The sequence below is a fragment of the Ranitomeya imitator genome, chromosome 7 (genome assembly GCF_032444005.1).
Source record: "Ranitomeya imitator isolate aRanImi1 chromosome 7, aRanImi1.pri, whole genome shotgun sequence".
NCBI classification, from domain to species: Eukaryota; Metazoa; Chordata; class Amphibia; order Anura; family Dendrobatidae; genus Ranitomeya; species Ranitomeya imitator.
In genome coordinates this window covers 187,176,041-187,194,695 of record NC_091288.1, presented here as the reverse complement: position 1 = coordinate 187,194,695, position 18,655 = coordinate 187,176,041, and the positions used below count along the sequence as shown (strand labels likewise).

The window sequence follows — 18,655 nt, the reverse complement described above, 5'->3', positions numbered from 1 at the left end:
CTTTACTTTGTGCTGTACAGGAACCGCATATCCACAACCACAGACCTGGGCTGTGCACTGTACACACTTTACCCCGTCCTTTAATAACTAATATCGCTGATCACCTACAATATCTGAAGCAGCAGCCACCGTCTAATAACTGATCGGCCGTGCCTGCGCTTCCTACACGGAGAATACGCGCAAAAGAGGGACCGTTCAGGACTCGGCTCATTTGTGGGAGGATTTGGTGGCTCTGAAAAGAGCCTTTGTGTTGTGGTCGCTGCCGGGGCAGATCTAAGCTCTCTCCCCACGGATCCGGCGGGCCAGCTGGATGTCTTTGGGCATGATGGTGACCCTCTTGGCGTGGATGGCGCACAGGTTGGTGTCCTCGAACAGCCCCACCAGATAAGCCTCGCTGGCCTCCTGCAGAGCCATGACGGCCGAGCTCTGGAAGCGCAGATCGGTCTTGAAGTCCTGGGCGATCTCCCTCACCAGGCGCTGGAAGGGAAGCTTACGGATCAGCAGCTCGGTGGATTTCTGATAGCGGCGGATCTCACGGAGAGCGACTGTTCCCGGCCGGTAACGATGCGGCTTCTTCACTCCACCAGTGGCGGGAGCGCTCTTCCTGGCGGCTTTAGTGGCCAACTGCTTGCGGGGAGCTTTCCCTCCGGTGGATTTACGAGCGGTCTGCTTAGTTCTGGCCATGGCTCTGTATAGACGTGTCGTGCACAGATGTGATGAGCGCAGCGGCGGGAGCAGGGTATTTATGCTCCGGTGCGCGTCCTCATTGGTCTCTGGGAAACACGCCCCCTGCGCTCCACTGGTTCTTTCATGAAATAAAGTGGCCAATAAGGGTTGATGTGTTTGGATATTGTTATTATTCCCGCCCAGTAATCCCGCCCCCTGGAGTCCCCGCCTCTTCCGTGATGCGTCTGTCAAAAGATCACAAATTTGCCGCTGTTGGAGCAGCTGATGTATCTGTGCTGAAATGTCCCCGTGTATAGCGCTGTACAGTGCAGCTCCCGCAATATCGTCAGATCACATCCACCCCCCATCCTGAGACTGCGCCCAGCATGGAGGTGATGGCTCTGATCATACAGCTCTGCGGGGAGGTGGTGGTGGCACTGATCATACAGCTCTGCGGGGGAGAAGGTGGTGGCTCTGATCATACAGCTCTGCGGGGGAGAAGGTGGTGGCTCTGATCATACAGCTCTGCGGGGAGGTGGTGGTGGCAGTGATCATACAGCTCTGCGGGGAGGAGGTGGCTCTGATCATACAGATCTGCGAGGAGGAGGTGGCTCTGATCATACAGCTCTGCGGGGAGGAGGTGTTGGCTCTGATCATACAGCTCTGCGGGGAGGTGGTGGTGGCACTGATCATACAGCTCTGCGGGGAGGTGGTGGTGGCACTGATCATACAGCTCTGCGGGGAGGAGGTGGCTCTTATCATACAGCTCTGCGGGGAGGAGGTGGCTCTGATCATACAGCTCTGCGGGGAGGAGGTGTTGGCTCTGATCATACAGCTCTGCGGGGAGGAGGTGGTGGCACTGATCATACAGCTCTGCGGGGAGGAGGTGATGGCTCTGATCATACAGCTCTGCGGGGAGGAGGTGGTGGCACTGATCATACAGCTCTGTGGGGAGGAGGTGGTGGCTCTGATAATAAAGCTCTGCGGGGAGGAGGTGATGGCACTGATCATACAGCTCTGCGGGGAGGAGGTGGTGGCACTGATCATACAGCTCTGTGGGGAGGAGGTGGTGGCTCTGATAATAAAGCTCTGCGGGGAGGAGGTGGTGGCACTAATCATACAGCTCTGCGGGGAGGAGGTGATGGCTCTGATCATACAGCTCTGCGGGGAGGAGGTGGTGGCACTAATACAGATCTGCGAGGAGGAGGTGGTGGCTCTGATCATACAGCTCTGCGGGGAGGAGGTGGTGGCACTGATCATACAGCTCTGCGGGGAGGAGGTGTTGGCTCTGATCATACAGCTCTGCGGGGAGGAGGTGGTGGCACTGATCATACAGCTCTGCGGGGAGGAGGTGATGGCTCTGATCATACAGCTCTGCGGGGAAGAGGTGGTGGCTCTGATCATACAGCTCTGCGGGGAGGAGGTGGTGGCACTGATCATACAGCTCTGTGGGGAGGAGGTGATGGCTCTGATCATACAGCTCTGCGGGGAGGAGGTGGTGGCACTAATCATACAGCTCTGCGGGGAGGAGGTGATGGCACTGATCATACAGCTCTGCGGGGAGGAGGTGGTGGCACTAATCATACAGCTCTGCGGGGAGGAGGTGATGGCTCTGATCATACAGCTCTGCGGGGAGGAGGTGATGGCACTGATCATACAGCTCTGCGGGGAGGTGATGGCTCTGATCATACAGCTCTGCGGGGAGGAGGTGGTGGCACTAATCATACAGCTCTGCGGGGAGGAGGTGGTGGCACTGATCATACAGCTCTGCGGGGAAGAGGTGGCTCTGATCATACAGCTCTGCGGGGAGGAGGTGATGGCACTGATCATACAGCTCTGCGGGGAAGAGGTGGCTCTGATCATACAGCTCTGCGGGGAGGAGGTGATGGCACTGATCATACAGCTCTGCGGGGAGGAGGTGTTGGCTCTGATCATACAGCTCTGCGGGGAGGAGGTGATGGCACTGATCATACAGCTCTGCGGGGAGGAGGTGGCTCTGATCATACAGCTCTGCGGGGAGGAGGTGGTGGCACTGATCATACAGCTCTGTGGGGAGGAGGTGGTGGCTCTGATCATAAAGCTCTGCGGGGAGGAGGTGATGGCTCTGATCATACAGCTCTGCGGGGAGGAGGTGGTGGCACTAATCATACAGCTCTGCGGGGAGGAGGTGGTGGCACTAATACAGATCTGCGAGGAGGAGGTGGTGGCTCTGATCATACAGCTCTGCGGGGAGGAGGTGGTGGCACTAATACAGATCTGCGAGGAGGAGGTGGTGGCACTGATCATACAGCTCTGCGGGGAGGAGGTGGTGGCACTAATCATACAGCTCTGCGGGGAGGAGGTGGTGGCACTGATCATACAGCTCTGCGGGGAAGAGGTGGCTCTGATCATACAGCTCTGCGGGGAGGAGGTGATGGCACTGATCATACAGCTCTGCGGGGTGAAGGTGGCTCTGATCATACAGCTCTGTGGGGAGGAGGTGGTGGCACTGATCATAAAGCTCTGTGGGGAGGAGGTGGTGGCACTGATCATACAGCTCTGCGGGGAAGAGGTGGCTCTGATCATACAGCTCTGCGGGGAGGAGGTGGTGGCACTGATCATACAGCTCTGCGGGGAGGAGGTGTTGGCTCTGATCATACAGCTCTGCGGGGAGAAGGTGGCTCTGATCATACAGCTCTGTGGGGAGGAGGTGGTGGCACTGATCATAAAGCTCTGTGGGGAGGAGGTGGTGGCACTGATCATACAGCTCTGCGGGGAAGAGGTGGCTCTGATCATACAGCTCTGCGGGGAGGAGGTGGTGGCACTGATCATACAGCTCTGCGGGGAGGAGGTGATGGCACTGATCATACAGCTCTGCGGGGAGAAGGTGGCTCTGATCATACAGCTCTGTGGGGAGGAGGTGGTGGCACTGATCATAAAGCTCTGTGGGGAGGAGGTGGTGGCACTGATCATACAGCTCTGCGGGGAAGAGGTGGCTCTGATCATACAGCTCTGCGGGGAGGAGGTGGTGGCACTGATCATACAGCTCTGCGGGGAGGAGGAGGTGGCTCTGATCATACAGCTCTGCGGGGAGGAGGTGGTGGCACTGATCATACAGCTCTGCGGGGAAGAGGTGGCTCTGATCATACAGCTCTGCGGGGAGGAGGTGGTGGCACTGATCATACAGCTCTGCGGGGAGAAGGTGGCTCTGATCATACAGCTCTGCGGGGAGGAGGTGATGGCACTGATCATACAGCTCTGCGGGAAGGAGGTGATGGCAGTGATCATACAGCTCTGCGGGGAAGAGGTGGCTCTGATCATACAGCTCTGCGGGGAGGAGGTGGTGGCACTGATCATACAGCTCTGCGGGGAGGAGGAGGTGGCTCTGATCATACAGCTCTGCGGGGAAGAGGTGGCTCTGATCATACAGCTCTGCGGGGAGGAGGTGATGGCACTGATCATACAGCTCTGCGGGGAGAAGGTGGCTCTGATCATACAGCTCTGCGGGGAGGAGGTGGTGGCACTGATCATACAGCTCTGCGGGGAGAAGGTGGCTCTGATCATACAGCTCTGCTGGGAGGAGGTGATGGCACTGATCATACAGCTCTGCGGGGAGGAGGTGATGGCACTGATCATACAGCTCTGCGGGGAGGAGGTGATGGCACTGATCATACAGCTCTGTGGGGAGGAGGTGGTGGCACTGATCATACAGCTCTGCGGGGAGGAGGTGGTGGCACTGATCATACAGCTCTGCGGGGAGGAGGTGGTGGCACTGATCATACAGCTCTGCGGGGAGGAGGTGATGGCACTGATCATACAGCTCTGCGGGGAGGAGGTGGTGGCTCTGATCATACAGCTCTGCGGGGAGGAGGTGGTGGCACTGATCATACAGCTCTGCGGGGAGGAGGTGATGGCTCTGATCATACAGCTCTGCGGGGAGGAGGTGGTGGCACTGATCATACAGCTCTGCGGGGAGAAGGTGGCTCTGATCATACAGCTCTGCGGGGAGGAGGTGGTGGCTCTGATCATACAGCTCTGCGGGGAGGAGGTGATGGCACTGATCATACAGCTCTGCGGGGAGGAGGTGGTGGCTCTGATCATACAGCTCTGCGGGGAGGAGGTGGTGGCACTGATCATACAGCTCTGCGGGGAGGAGGTGATGGCTCTGATCATACAGCTCTGCGGGGAGGAGGTGGTGGCACTGATCATACAGCTCTGCGGGGAGGAGGTGGTGGCACTGATCATACAGCTCTGCGGGGAGGAGGTGATGGCTCTGATCATACAGCTCTGAGGGGAGGAGGTGGTGGCACTGATCATACAGCTCTGCGGGGAGAAGGTGGCTCTGATCATACAGCTCTGCGGGGAGGAGGTGGTGGCTCTGATCATACAGCTCTGCGGGGAGGAGGTGGTGGCTCTGATCATACAGCTCTGCGGTGAGGAGGTGGTGGCACTGATCATACAGCTCTGCGGGGAGAAGGTGGCTCTGATCATACAGCTCTGCGGGGAGGAGGTGGTGGCACTGATCATACAGCTCTGCGGGGAGGAGGTGGTGGCACTGATCATACAGCTCTGCGGGGAGGAGGTGGTGGCACTGATCATACAGCTCTGCGGGGAGGAGGTGGTGGCACTGATCATACAGCTCTGCGGGGAGGAGGTGGCTCTGATCATACAGCTCTGCGGGGAGGAGGTGGTGGCACTGATCATACAGCTCTGCGGGGAGGAGGTGGTGGCACTGATCATACAGCTCTGCGAGGAGGAGGTGGTGGCACTGATCATACAGCTCTGCGGGGAGGAGGTGGCTCTGATCATACAGCTCTGCGGGGAGGAGGTGGTGGCACTGATCATACAGCTCTGCGGGGAGGAGGTGGTGGCACTGATCATACAGCTCTGCGGGGAGGAGGTGGTGGCACTGATCATACAGCTCTGCGGGGAGGAGGTGGTGGCACTGATCATACAGCTCTGCGGGGAAGAGGTGGCTCTGATCATACAGCTCTGCGAGGAGGTGGTGGCACTGATCATACAGCTCTGCGGGGAAGAGGTGGCACTGATCATACAGCTCTGCGGGGAGGAGGTGGTGGCACTGATCATACAGCTCTGCGGGGAGGAGGTGGTGGCACTGATCATACAGCTCTGCGAGGAGGTGGTGGCACTGATCATACAGCTCTGCGGGGAGAAGGTGGCTCTGATCATACAGCTCTGCGGGGAGGAGGTGGTGGCTCTGATAAGAGCCTTTGTGGGAACAGAACAGGGGCTGCAGCTTATTTCTTAGCCGCGGGCTTCTTGGCTTTCGCAGCCTTCTTAGCCGGACTCTTGGCACGTTTGGCCGCCTTCTTAGCCGGAATCTTCGTCACCTTCTCGTCACCTTCTTGGGCTTGGGAGCGGCTTTCGGCTTCTTGAGGCTCTTGGCCGCTTTCTTGGCAGCTGTGGGCTTCTTGGCCGCGGTCGGAGCCTTCTTGGGCTCACTGCAGGTGATTGGGGGTTCTCCAACTGATATTTCGCTTTTCAGCACCCTTCTCCCCCGCAGAGGGAGCCGCAGGCTTACCTTAGCGCCGACGCTGCAGCTGTTTAAAGCTATTGACGTGCGGGCGCGGGCCCGCACGTCAATAGTTAACAGCCGCCAGCCAATCTGAGGCTGGCAGCTGACGTCAGCCGCAGCGTGCGTGCATGTCGCCGGCGTCTGACATCATTGTCAGTCGCCGGCGAGTGCACGCTGCAGCTGCGTGGAGACTTCGCCCGCCTCAGGAGCACGGCCAGGTAAGAAGAACTTCTTTCTTGAGAGCGGTGATCCAGGTGGCCCAGGGAAGAACGCTGGGCACAGGGGCAAAAAGCTGGACAGAGATGGGGCAGAGTGCTGGACAACCAAACGGTCTACAAGAGTTGCTTGTTTGGTAGCCAATATTTGCTCAATGTTCTCATGTGGCATGATAGTTTGTAATTTTCCTTTATATCGTGGATCCAGGAGGCAGGCCAACCCGTAATCATCATCGGACATCATTTTGATAATGTGGGGGTCCCGTTTTAGGATACACAAGGCATACTCAGCCATGTGGGCTAAAGTTCCAGGTGTCAATTCACTGCTTGTGCTGGGTTGAGGAGCACTTTCTTGAAAATCTACATCACTTGTGGCCCGCAAAAACCCTGTACCTGACCTTGCTATGCCACCAGTTTCTATTGCCCCCTGAGAAGCATCCTCCTCCCATAAATATTCATCCCCATCATCCTCCTCCTCTTCATCCGCCACCTCGTCCAGGAGAGTTCCCTGACCAGACAATGGCTGACTGTCATCAAAGCTTCCCTCCTCCTCTGCTGCAGACGCCAGCTCCTTAATGTGCGTCAAACTTTGCATCAACAGACGCATTAGTGGGATGCTCATGCTTATGATGGCATCGTCTGCACTTACCAGCCGTATGCATTCCTCAAAACACTGAAGGACTTGACATGGGTCTTGTAGCTTTGACCACTGCACACCAGACAACTCCATGTCTGCCATCCAACTGTCTGCCCATGTATGTGTATCCTCCCACAAATACATGACAGCACGCCTCTCTTTGCACAGCCTCTGAACCATGTGCAGTGTGGAGTTCCACCTTGTTGCAACGTCGATTATTAGGCGGTGCTGGGGAAGATTCAGCGATCGCTGATGGTTCTGCATACGGCTGGAGTGTACGGGCGACCGGCGGATGTGCAAGCAAAGTCTGCGCACCTTCAGGAGCAGGTCAGGTAACCCCGGATAACTTTTCAGGAAGCACTGCACCACCAGGTTCAAGGTGTGAGGCAGGCAAGGTATGTGTTTCAGTTCTGAAAGGGCTATGGCAGCCATAAAATTCCTTCTGTTATCACTGACTACCTTGCCTGCCTCAAGATGTACACTGCCCAGCCATGACTGAGTTTCTTGCTGCAAGTACTCAGCCAGTACTTCCGCGGTGTGTCTGTTGTCACCCAAACACTTCATTTCCAACACAGCCTGCTGACGCTTACCACTAGCTGTTCGATAATGGGATAACCCAGTGTGCCGTGATGGACACGTAACGTCCCTGGCCATGCCTACTGGTCCATGCATCTGTTGTGAGGTGCACCTTTCTGCTGACTGATTGCCTCAGTGCATGGACAATGGGGTCTATGACATGCTGGTGGAGGGCTGGGATGGCTTTTCTCGCAAAGAAGTGTCGACTGGGTAGCTCGTAGCGTGGTACAGCGTAGGCCATCAGGGCTTTGAAAGCTTCACTTTCAACCAACCGGTAGGGCATCATCTCTAACGAGATTAGTCTAGAATTGTGGGCATTCAAACCCTGTGTACGCAGATGAGAGGATGAGTACTTTCTTTTCCTAACGAGAGTCTCTTGTACGGTGAGCTGGACTGGAGAGCTGCATATGGTGGAACTAGCGGGGGAGGTGGTGGACATAGCAGATTGAGAGAGGCTTGGTGATGGTATTCTTGATGTTGGCCTACTGACAGTGTTTCCAACCAAGAACCTTGTGATTCCCTGACTGCTTTGGCCTTGCGACAAAACCTCCACATTAGCTATTGGTGGTGTCATAACCAGTGGGCTTCCAGTGAGGGAAGCAATGTTGCGTTGCTGACTAGCTTCATTCTGAGCAGGTGCACCAACAGTACGGGACGTTTGGTAGTTAGTCCATGCTTCCAAGTGCCTGCTGGTTAGATGTCTATGCATGCACATTGTATTTAAATTTTGAACATTCTTAAATCTGCTAAAGGTCTTGGATCATTTCTTACATATAACTTTGGACTGATCATTCGGATCTTGGTTAAAAAATTGCCACACTGCACTCGCCCTACTATGGGATACCTTTTTCAGGCATTGCACGCTGTGCTACTGTCACCGGATGGCCACGCTGTCCTACACCTGTTGTGGTTTTTGACACACATTTTTGGCCAGATACGGGCCTGCCAGATGACAGCTTTTGCGATGTAGATGGCTGCTGCAGATCATCCTCCTCTGCTTCTGAGCTACTGGCAGCGGCACCCTCTTCCCCAATGGCTGCCAATCTGGGTCAACAACTGGGTCATCTATCACCTCCTTTTCAATGTCATGTGCACCTTCCTCTGTGTCACCGTGTAAGGTGCTATAGCGTTCGGGACGGAGCACCATAGTCTCATCAGGGTCAGATTCTGGCTCAGTACACAGCGAGGGCAATGCAGTGATCTGAGTCAATGGAACAGCATAATAATCTAGCTGTGGCTGTGCATCAGTGCACTCCATTTCCGATTCATCCTGTAATGGGCTTTTATTAATTTCCCTCTCTAACCCAGGCACGGTATGTGTAAAGAGCTCCATGGAGTAAAGTAATGTTGCCTTCCACATCCTTCACTTTTGTTTTAGGTGAAGGACACAAGGAAGCTACTTTTTCCGGACCTGGAGCAGCCACTGACAACTCGCTGCTTTTAGATTTCGAACCTTCTGAAGAGGAGGCGAAAGAGCTAGAGGCTGAGTCAGCAAGGAAAGCCAAAACTTGTTCCTGCTGCTCCAGCTTTAAAAGCTGTTTTCCAACTCCAAGATAAGGGTGCCTTCGAGGCCTTGTGTAGCCAGACGATGACGCTGGCTCAACACCTCCAGCCTTTGGTGCCATCTTACTTTTCCCACTACCACCAGATGCTCCACTACCACCACGAGCAGTACCAGCTGGCAACAAGCGCCCACGGCATCTTCCACCAGACTTCCTCGTTATATGGTACTGTTAAACTAGGTAGAAGGTGTATATTTAATTTTGGCGAATTTATATCTCCCTTTTTTTGTCGGGAAGACTGCAGCAAAAAACAGGCCCTGTGTATTACACTACACAATGTCAGTGGCAGAACGTAGCTGCCAGATATACGACCAACAGAACTGACGAATAGAAACTTGTTGGCAATTTAACTCTCCCTTTTTTTTTGGGGGGGAGGAGGGGAATGCAGCCAAAAACAGGCCCAGTGTATTACACTACACAATGTCAGTGGCAGAACGTGGCTGCCAGATATACGACCAACAGAACTGACGTATAGAAACTTGTTGGCAATGTAATTGAGTTCCAAGGTCCAGCAGCCGCGGCGGTGCGTTTGGAGGTCTGGCAGCAGGGCAGCACATTTCGAGATCCAACAGCTGTGGAGGTGCGTTTCGAGGTCCGACAGCAGCGGTGGCACGTTTCGTGGTCCGGTAGCTGCAGCAGCTCGTTTCGAGGCCCAGTAGCAGCGGTTGCGCATTTCGGTGTCCAACAGCTCCAGAGGTGCGTTTAGAGGTCCGGCAGCCGGGAAGGTGCGTTTGGAGTTCCAACAGCCTGGCAGGTGCGTTTCTAGATCTGACAGCAGCAGTGGTGCATTTCAAGGTCCGACAGCCGCTGAGGTGCGTTTCGAGGTACGGCAGACGTCGCGGCACGTTTCGAGATCTGACTGCTGTGACAGTGTGTTTTGAGGTACGACAGCCGTAGGAGATGCATTTCAAGTTCCGACAACTGCGGCGATGCTTTTCTATGGTATATTGGTATTGGCACCTTAGATTGAGCACTATTTGCTGCTCCACAGCCATTGGAGATACTTCTATGGGTAAAATGGTCTATGGGCGTAGTGCAATACTTATGGCAGTATTTTGAGTAGATAGGCGCTTTTTATGCCATCTATTGATATCTATTACAACTAACTGCCCAGGCCCTAGGATTAGAGCTCTGAGAGATATATATAGGTCTATGCTGTGCTATGATGTTCTATTCCCGTTATGTCTCTTTTTCTGCTGACATCTATTCACAGATGGTTCTTTCCGTCTGACATGTACTCTTTTCCATGTATATTATTATATTGAATGACTTTGTATTGCTATTTTAACTAATAAATGATGTGCATATTGGAAACTTCACCTCCGACTGTTTCTCTATTGGTTTTTAACAATAACAGGAATGCCTGTCACAAATAAGAATATGATGAAGAAGTAGAATATGAAGAAGAATAATAGTTAAATAAAAAGAATATGAAGAATGTAACAATAAAAAAAATAATAGGTAGAAGATGAAGAAGAAGATGAATAAGGTTAAGAAGAAGTTGATGTCAAAGATGCTGATGATGATGAAGAAGAAAGTGTGGGAAAAGTAAAAAAAAAAAAGGTGAAGGGCGTGGAAGTAGTGATAGTGAAACATCAATATCTGACAAAATAAAAAATAAAAATTAACAGTCAATATCTTTGTAACTCCAAACGTCGTAAAAAAAAAAAAAATTCTTGCTATTCTATTTGATTGGGCTAAACCTCTATGCCTTTAATGTCTCCGCCACCTCCCCAATACATCCTACATTATTCTTAGTTGTTTTCCTTCATGTAGAATGAACCTACAAGGAAAGAAAGGGTTTATTTTAAATCCGATATTTTCGTCCCATTGACTTGCATTGGTATCGGTATCAGCGATATCCGATATTTTTTGAATATCGGCCGATCCAATCCGCTACCGGTACTTTCCGATATCGGAAGGTATCACTCAACATTAACAGCCAGTCCACAGAGCAGAGCAGAAGAAGAGTTGCTCTGCCGTCGTCACATCACCAGAAGCTGCCGAATCGCCAGCAGGAGCGGTCTGTGAAAACTCTGTGCCGGAAGAGGTCAGCACCGGGCACAACAGGCAGTTAGCAACCACCTGCCTCTTAGTTCTTAGGCACATAGTAAAAGAAAAGTCCCAGATAACGCCTTTAACCCCTTCAAGACGCAGCCCTTTTTAGTTTTTGCGTTTTCATTTTTTGCTCCCCTCCTTCCCAGAGCCACAACTTTTATTTTTCCGTCAATATGGCCTTGCTAGGGCTTATGTTTTGCGGGACGAATTGTACTTTTGAACGACTCCATTGGTTTTACCATGTCTTGTACTACAAAACGGGAACCAAATTCCAAGTGCGGTGAAATTGCAAAAAAGTGCAATCCCACACTTGTTTTTTGTTTGGCTTTTTTTGCTAGGTTCACTAAATACTAAATCCGACCTACAATTGCGATTCTCCACGTCATTATGAGTTCATAGACACCAAACATGTCTAGGTTATTTTTTATCCAAGTGGTGAAAAAAAAAATCCTAACTTTGCTAAAAAAAAAAAAAAATTGTGCCATTTTCCAAGTCCCGTAGCGTTTCCATTTTTCGGGATCTGGGGTCGGTTGAGGGCTTATTTTTTGCGTGCGGAGCTGACATTTTCAATGATACCACTTTTGTGCAGATACATTCTTTTGATCGCCCGCTATTACATTTTAATGCAATGTTGCGGCAACCAAAAAAACGTAATTCTGGCGTTTGGAATTTTTTTTTTCGCTATGCCGTTTAGCGATCAGGTTAATACTTTTTTTAATTGATAGATCGGGCGATTCTGAACGCAGCAATACCAAATATGTGTTTTGATATATATATATATATTTTTTTTGAATGGGGCGAAAGAGGGATGATTTAAACTTTTATATTGTTTAAAACTTTTTTTTTTACTTTTGCCATGCTTCAATAGCCTCCATGGGAGGCTGAAATCTGGCACAACTGGATCGGCTCTGGCACAACTGGATCGGCTCTGCTACATAGGAGCGATCATCAGCAGCAAGCCGGCATCGGTGACCCCCGATCACATGACGGGGGTCGTCGATGCGCGCACTTCCGGTCCGATGGCCGGAAGCGGTAGTTAAATGTCGCTGTCAGCGTTCGACAGGGTCATTTACCTAGTTAATAGCTGCAGGTGGATCGCGATTCCACCTTCCGCTATTTCGCGCACATGTCATCTGTACAAAACAGCTGACATGTCGCGACATTGATGTTGGCTCAGCGCCGGAGCCCACAAAAAAAGGGGAAGACATGACATGCGCTGTACTAGTACGGCGCATGTTGTGAATGGGTTGAGATGCTGATGAGTTCGGGTCTGTTGAGTTGCTGCCAGTCCATGAAACCCAAGTTAGTGAATACTTCCATTCCTCATAAAAGGACATCCTCGCAACAACAAACCTATTACTATCCGACGTGTCAGTTTGTTCATACATTTCCAGCAGGACTAGCAAAGAGAAAACAGTTCTAAAATAAAATGCTGAAGCGTGGCAACGTCATGGGAAAAAAATATAGTTCTTACCGATAACGGTATTTCTCTGAGCCCATGACGGCACCACGGAGAGAGGGGATCCGCCCACCAAGGACAGGAAACCTACGGATAAAAAGGCGGTACCACTCTCCTGCATCAGTTGTTTACATAGATAACGATGGGAGACTACTTAAGACATTTGTAAATTTTAACTGTTTAGCATAAGATACCGCGTGATTTTAAACTATAAATAGACTATAAATAGACTATGGCACTCTTTTAATGTGTGCACCCACAAGTGAAGGGAGGGAATGTACGGGTGCCGTCATGGGCTCAGAGAAATAACGTTATCGGTAAGAACTATATTTTTCTCTGATCGCCCATGACGGCACCACGGAGAGAATTGCATAGATAGTACATTCAGGGAGGGACCACCGCTTCCAGAACCCTTTTACCGAAAGTAAGGTCTGAAGAGGAGATTAGGTCCAATCTATAGTGCCTATAGAATGTGGATGGTGAGGACCAGGTAGCAGCTCTACATATCTGGTCAATGGAAGCTCCAGCCTTCTCCGCCCAGGAAGTCGCTACTGCCCTTGTTGAGTGAGCCTTAACCTCCCCGGGGACGGACATCCCACTTGCCGAGTATGAGAGACTGATGGCGTCCGTGATCCATCTTGCGATGGTGGCTTTAGATGCTTTTTTCCCCTTCCGGGGACCCTGGAAACACAAACAGAGAGGAATCCTCCCTACTCTCTCTAGTGACTTCTAGGTAGTGTAAGAGACATCTTCTTACATCTAGTGTATGTAATGTTTGTTCTTCCTTGTTTTTAGGATTGGGACAGAAGGAGGGGAGAGATATCTCTTGAGACCTGTGAAATTTTGAAGCCACTTTCGGGAGATATGCTGGGTCTGTTTTTAAAATGACCCTATCCTCTAGAAATTGTGTGTGAGGAGGGTTGGCTGAGAGAGCCTGTAAGTCGCTAACCCTACGGGCAGAAGTGAGGGCGACTAATAGAGCTGTTTTGAGTAGTGTTGAGCGATACCGTCCGATACTTGAAAGTATCGGTATCGGATAGTATCGGCCGATACCCGAAAAATATCGGATATCGCCGATACCGATATCCGATACCAATACAAGTCAATGGGACATCAAGTATCGGAATGTATCCTCATGGATCCCAGGGTCTGAAGGAGAGGAAACTCTCCTTCAGGCCCTGGGATCCATATTAAAGTGTAAAATAAAGAATTAAAATAAAAAATATTGTTATATTCACCTCTCCGGCGGCCCCTGGACATCAGCGGGAGGATCCGGCGTCCGGCACGGCTTCTTTCTTCAAAATGCGCGCCTTTAGGACCTGTGGAATGACGTCCCGGCTTCTGATTGGTCGCGTGCCGCCCATGTGACCGCCACGCGACCAATCAGAAGCCGCGACGTCATTCCTCAGGTCCTAGAAGGCGCTCATTCTAGGACTTTAGCTGAGGAATGACGTCGCGGCTTCTGATTGGTCGCGTGGCGGTCACATGGGCGGCACGCGACCAATCAGAAGCCGGGACGTCATACCACAGGTCCTAAAGGCGCGCATTTTGAAGAAAGAAGCCGTGCCGGACGCCGGATCCTCCCGATGATGTCCAGGGGCCGCCGGAGAGGTGAATATAACAATATTTTTTATTTTAATTCTTTATTTTACACTTCCGATACCGATACCCGATATCACAAAAATATCGGATCTCGGTATCGGAATTCCGATACCGCAAGTATCGGCCGATACCCGATACTTGCGGTATCGGAATGCTCAACACTAGTTTTGAGAGATAGGGTTTTTATTGTAGATTCATGTAATGGTTCGAATGGAGGACTAGTCAGGGCTTTAAGGACCAAGTTTAAGTCCCATTGAGGAACCACTTTTACTGGAAGAGGCCTCGATCTTCCTGCCACCCTGATGAATCTAGAGACCCACCTATTTGAAGCTAAGCCAAAATTGAATAGGGCTCCCAATGCCGCCACGTGAACTTTTAGGGTACTAGTGGCTAAACCCATCTCCAACCCGTTTTGTAGGAACTCTAATATGGAATTAAGGGGAATTTCTTTCCCTATTTTTGCACCTGAAGAAGACAAACTTTTTCCATATTTTGCCATACTGTTTTGTTGTAACCGGCTTCCTACTTTTTAACAGAGTTGATATTAACCCCGGAGAGAACCCCCTGCTTTCTAATATTTTCCTCTCAAGAGCCAAGCTGTCAAGTGCAAGTTCTTGACCCGTGGATGACAGACTGGGCCCTGTGACAACAGATCCTGGAGGTCTGGTAATACCCAAGGGTCAGATATTGAAATCTTCCTCATCCATGAGAACCAAGGTCTCTTCGGCCAGAACGGGGCAATTAAGATGACCAACGCCCCGTCCTCCCGAATCTTCCTCAGCACTGCTGGAATCAGAATGAGAGGAGGGAAGGCATAGACCAGATGGTGACCCCAAGAAATCAGAAAAGCGTCCACAGCTACTGGGTTCCCCAGGGGAGATAGGGAGCAAAAGGAGGCTACTTTTTTGTTTAAATGGCTCGCCAAGAGATCTATTTTGGGAACACCCCATTTTTGCGTGATCTGGGTAAATATCACTTGATTTAGTTCCCACTCCCCCTGTTTTAGGCTGGACCGGCTGAGGAAGTCTGCCTTGTAATTGTCTATTCCCTTTATGTGCAGGCTTGTCAGGGATAGAAGGTTGCTCTCGGCTATTTGTAGGATTGAGTTGGTCACTTCCATTAGATTTTTGGAACGGGTGCCCCCCTGGTGATTTAGGTAAGATACTACCACCCGATTGTCAGACATCACCCTTACATGGTGGGATTGAAGAACTCCCAAGAATTCCTGAAGGGCAAATTTTACCGCAAGGAGTTCCTTCATATTGGAGGAATTGTTTGCCAGGGACGGAGACCAAATGCCCTGGGCTACTAGGTCGCCCAGATGAGCCCCCCACCCTGAGGGGCTTGCGTCCGTAGTTAGGACCTTTGATATCGGGATTACCCATGGGACTCCCTGGGAAAGATTTTCCTGCAACGACCACCAAGTCAGAGAGTGATTGGTGCGAGGAGATAATGTTAACCGCCCGTCTAAATGCCCTCCTAGAAGGATTTGCTCTGACAGTAGCTGCCATTGGAGATCTCTTGAATGTAGTTGGGCCCACTGGACCGCAGGGATGCAAGAGGTCATAGAGCCTAACAGGGACATGCCCTGACGGAGTGTTATAGAGGGGAGAGATTGTACTCAACACTAAATTTTTTAGCTTTTGTATTTTGCTCTCCGGGAGCCGACATTCCATTTTTTTGGAGTCTAGAGTGAGACCTAGGTACTCCTGAACCTGAGAAGGCACCAGTCTGGATTTTTCTAGGTTTGTTAGCCAACCCAGTTCCTTTAGAGAATGAATCACTAAAGCTAGTTGATTCTCGCAATGTTGCGGGGAGGAGCCTATCACCAGGAAATCGTCCAGATATGGTACAATCAGGATGTTTTCTTCCCTGAGGTGAGCCATTACCTCCGCGACCAGCTTTGTAAAAACCCTCGGGGCTATTGCTAGGCCAAATGGTAGAGCTGAGAACTGGAAATGACTTAGGACTCCCTTGATGTGGACCGCCATTCTGAGGAATTTTTGGTGATCCTTGTGTATTGGGACGTGATAATATGCGTCCTTCAGGTCCAGGTCCACCATGAAGCATTGAGGAAACAGCATTTTGATAGATGACTTTTTCGTTTCCATCTTGAATGCTTGAACCGCTAGGTGGTTGTTTAGGTTTTTCAAATTGATAATGGTCCTGAAGGAACCGTCTGGCTTCTTTCTCAGGAATAGAAGGGAATAGTACCCTTGCCCTCTTTCTTGAGGGGGAACCTCCAGGAGTACTCCTTTTTTTACTAACCCGTCAACCTCGTTTTCTAGCGTCAACTGCTCTTCGGGTACCGTCACACTATACGATTTACCTACGATCACGACCAGCGATATGACCTGGCCGTGATCGTAGGTAAATCGTAGTGTGGTCGCTGGGGAGCTGTCACACAGACAGCTCTCCAGCGACCAACGATGCTGAGGTCCCTGGGTAACCAGGGTAAACATCGGGTAACTAAGCGCAGGACCGCGCTTAGTAACCCGATGTTTACCCTGGTTACAAGCGTAAAACTAAAAAAAAAAAAACAGCACATACTTACATTCTGGTGTCCGTCAGGTCCCTTGCCGTCTGCTTCCCGCACTGTGACTGCCGGCCGTAAAGTGAAAGCAGAGCACAGCGGCTGTGCTTTCACTTTCACTTTACGGCCGGCAGTCAGTGAGTGCGGGAAGCAGACGGCAAGGGACCTGACGGACACCAGAATGTAAGTATGTGCTGTTTTTTTTTTTTTAGTTTTACGCTTGTAACCAGGGTAAACATCGGGTTACTAAGCGCGGTCCTGCGCTTAGTTACCCGATGTTTACCCTGGTTATAAGCGAACGCATCGCTGGAACGCATCGCTCGATCGGTGTCACACACACCGATCTAGCGATGACAGCGGGAGATCCAGCGATGAAAGAAAGTTCTGAACGATCTGCTACGACGTACGATTCTCAGCAGGATCCCTGATCGCTGCTGTGTGTCAGACACAGCGATATCGTAACAATATCGCTGGAACGTCACGAATCGTACCGTCGTAGCGATCGAAATGGTATAGTGTGACGGTACCCTTCTGCCGAGGATCTTGTGGATGTTATCTTGAAAGAGGGACGATGGCACCTCTTGAATGTTAACCTCAGTCCTGATTCTATGATGTTTAGTATCCATTGACTGGAGGTAATCTTTTCCCAGGCTGGGAGAAAGAGAGATAATCTCCCTCCCACCTGGGGTGAACCTTCATTGTGAAGGTTTTTTGTTGTCATTGAGGTTTTTGTTAAGAAGAACAAAAACAAGGGGTTTAGCTTTATCTTCCCATTTCCCCTGGCCTCTTACGGAAAAACCTCCCAGAGAGGGGAAGGACTTTTTCTTGTCCCCAGCTTTTTCCAAGATGTCGTCTAAGGTAGAACCGAACAGAAATTCTCCTTCACAGGGGATGGTACACAGTTTTGTTTTCGTTTGCAGGTCGCCTGGCCAATTCTTAAGCCAGAGGGCGCGCCTGGCCGCATTAGCAAACACTGCTGCTCTGGCGGATAGCCTGATGGAGTCGGCCGAGGCATCAGCTAGGAAAGCCGCGGCCCCCCTCATTACTGGTAATGTATTCAGAATTGAGACCCGGGAAGTTTTCCCCTTTAATTGACCCTCTAGTTGGTTCAGCCAAATCATCAGGGAGCGTGAAGTACATACTGCTGCTACTGCCGGCTTCAGGCCTCCTCCCGCTGCCTCCCAGGAGCCTTTGAGAAAGGTGTCCACCTTCTTGTCCAGAGGGTCTTTTAGGACCCCCATGTCCTCAAACGGGAGAGCAAATTTTTTTGAGGCTTTAGCAATTGCTACGTCTAATTTGGGGGCCTTCTCCCAAAAGGAGCAGGATTCCTCCTCGAAGGAGTATTTCCTTTTTGGAGTTAGAAGAGTCTTTCTCATGGGTTTCTTCCATTCCTTCTTAATTAAGGCTGCAATTGCTTCGTTAAGCGGAAAAACTCTTCTCTTTTTCTGTTCCAGGCCCCCAAACATGATGTCTTGTACCGATTTTTTAGGGTGGGAGTCTACCAAACCCATGGTACTTCTCACTGCTTTTATGAGGCCATCGGTATCCTCTAGAGGGAAACAGTTATGTCCCCCCGAGGAAGAAGTAGATGATGAAGATGCGGAGGAGGAGTCGGAGGACACTGAACTCTCACTATCGCTGTCGGATTTTGAGACTGGAGATGGGGACCTGTGTCTGGTCTTTCTCCTTTTTTTTCCACTTTTTAGTGATCTAAAGGTGTCCTCCACTTGCTCCTTAATTAGGTTTTTCAGATCTGTTGCAAACCCAGGAAGGCTTTCAGATACAGTCTGCTGAATGCAAGTATTGCATAGTCTCTTCTCCCAGGTAGGTGG

At 51.0% G+C, this 18,655-nt stretch overlaps 1 protein-coding gene across 1 annotated transcript; it reads right to left on the bottom strand.

The window, feature by feature from the left end:
• Window positions 1-248: 248 nt before the first annotated feature.
• Window positions 249-693, bottom strand: LOC138645927 (histone H3). Its single transcript, XM_069735405.1, has one exon. The coding sequence runs from the start codon at window positions 682-684 to the stop codon at window positions 274-276; it is 411 nt and encodes a 136-aa protein (XP_069591506.1). The 5' UTR covers window positions 685-693; the 3' UTR covers window positions 249-273.
• Window positions 694-18,655: the final 17,962 nt, after the last annotated feature.

Bases quoted from the DNA above. Each gene is read 5' to 3' on its own strand.
- LOC138645927 (XM_069735405.1), bottom strand. From the start codon at position 684: ATGGCCAGAACTAAGCAGACCGCTCGTAAATCCACCGGAGGGAAAGCT.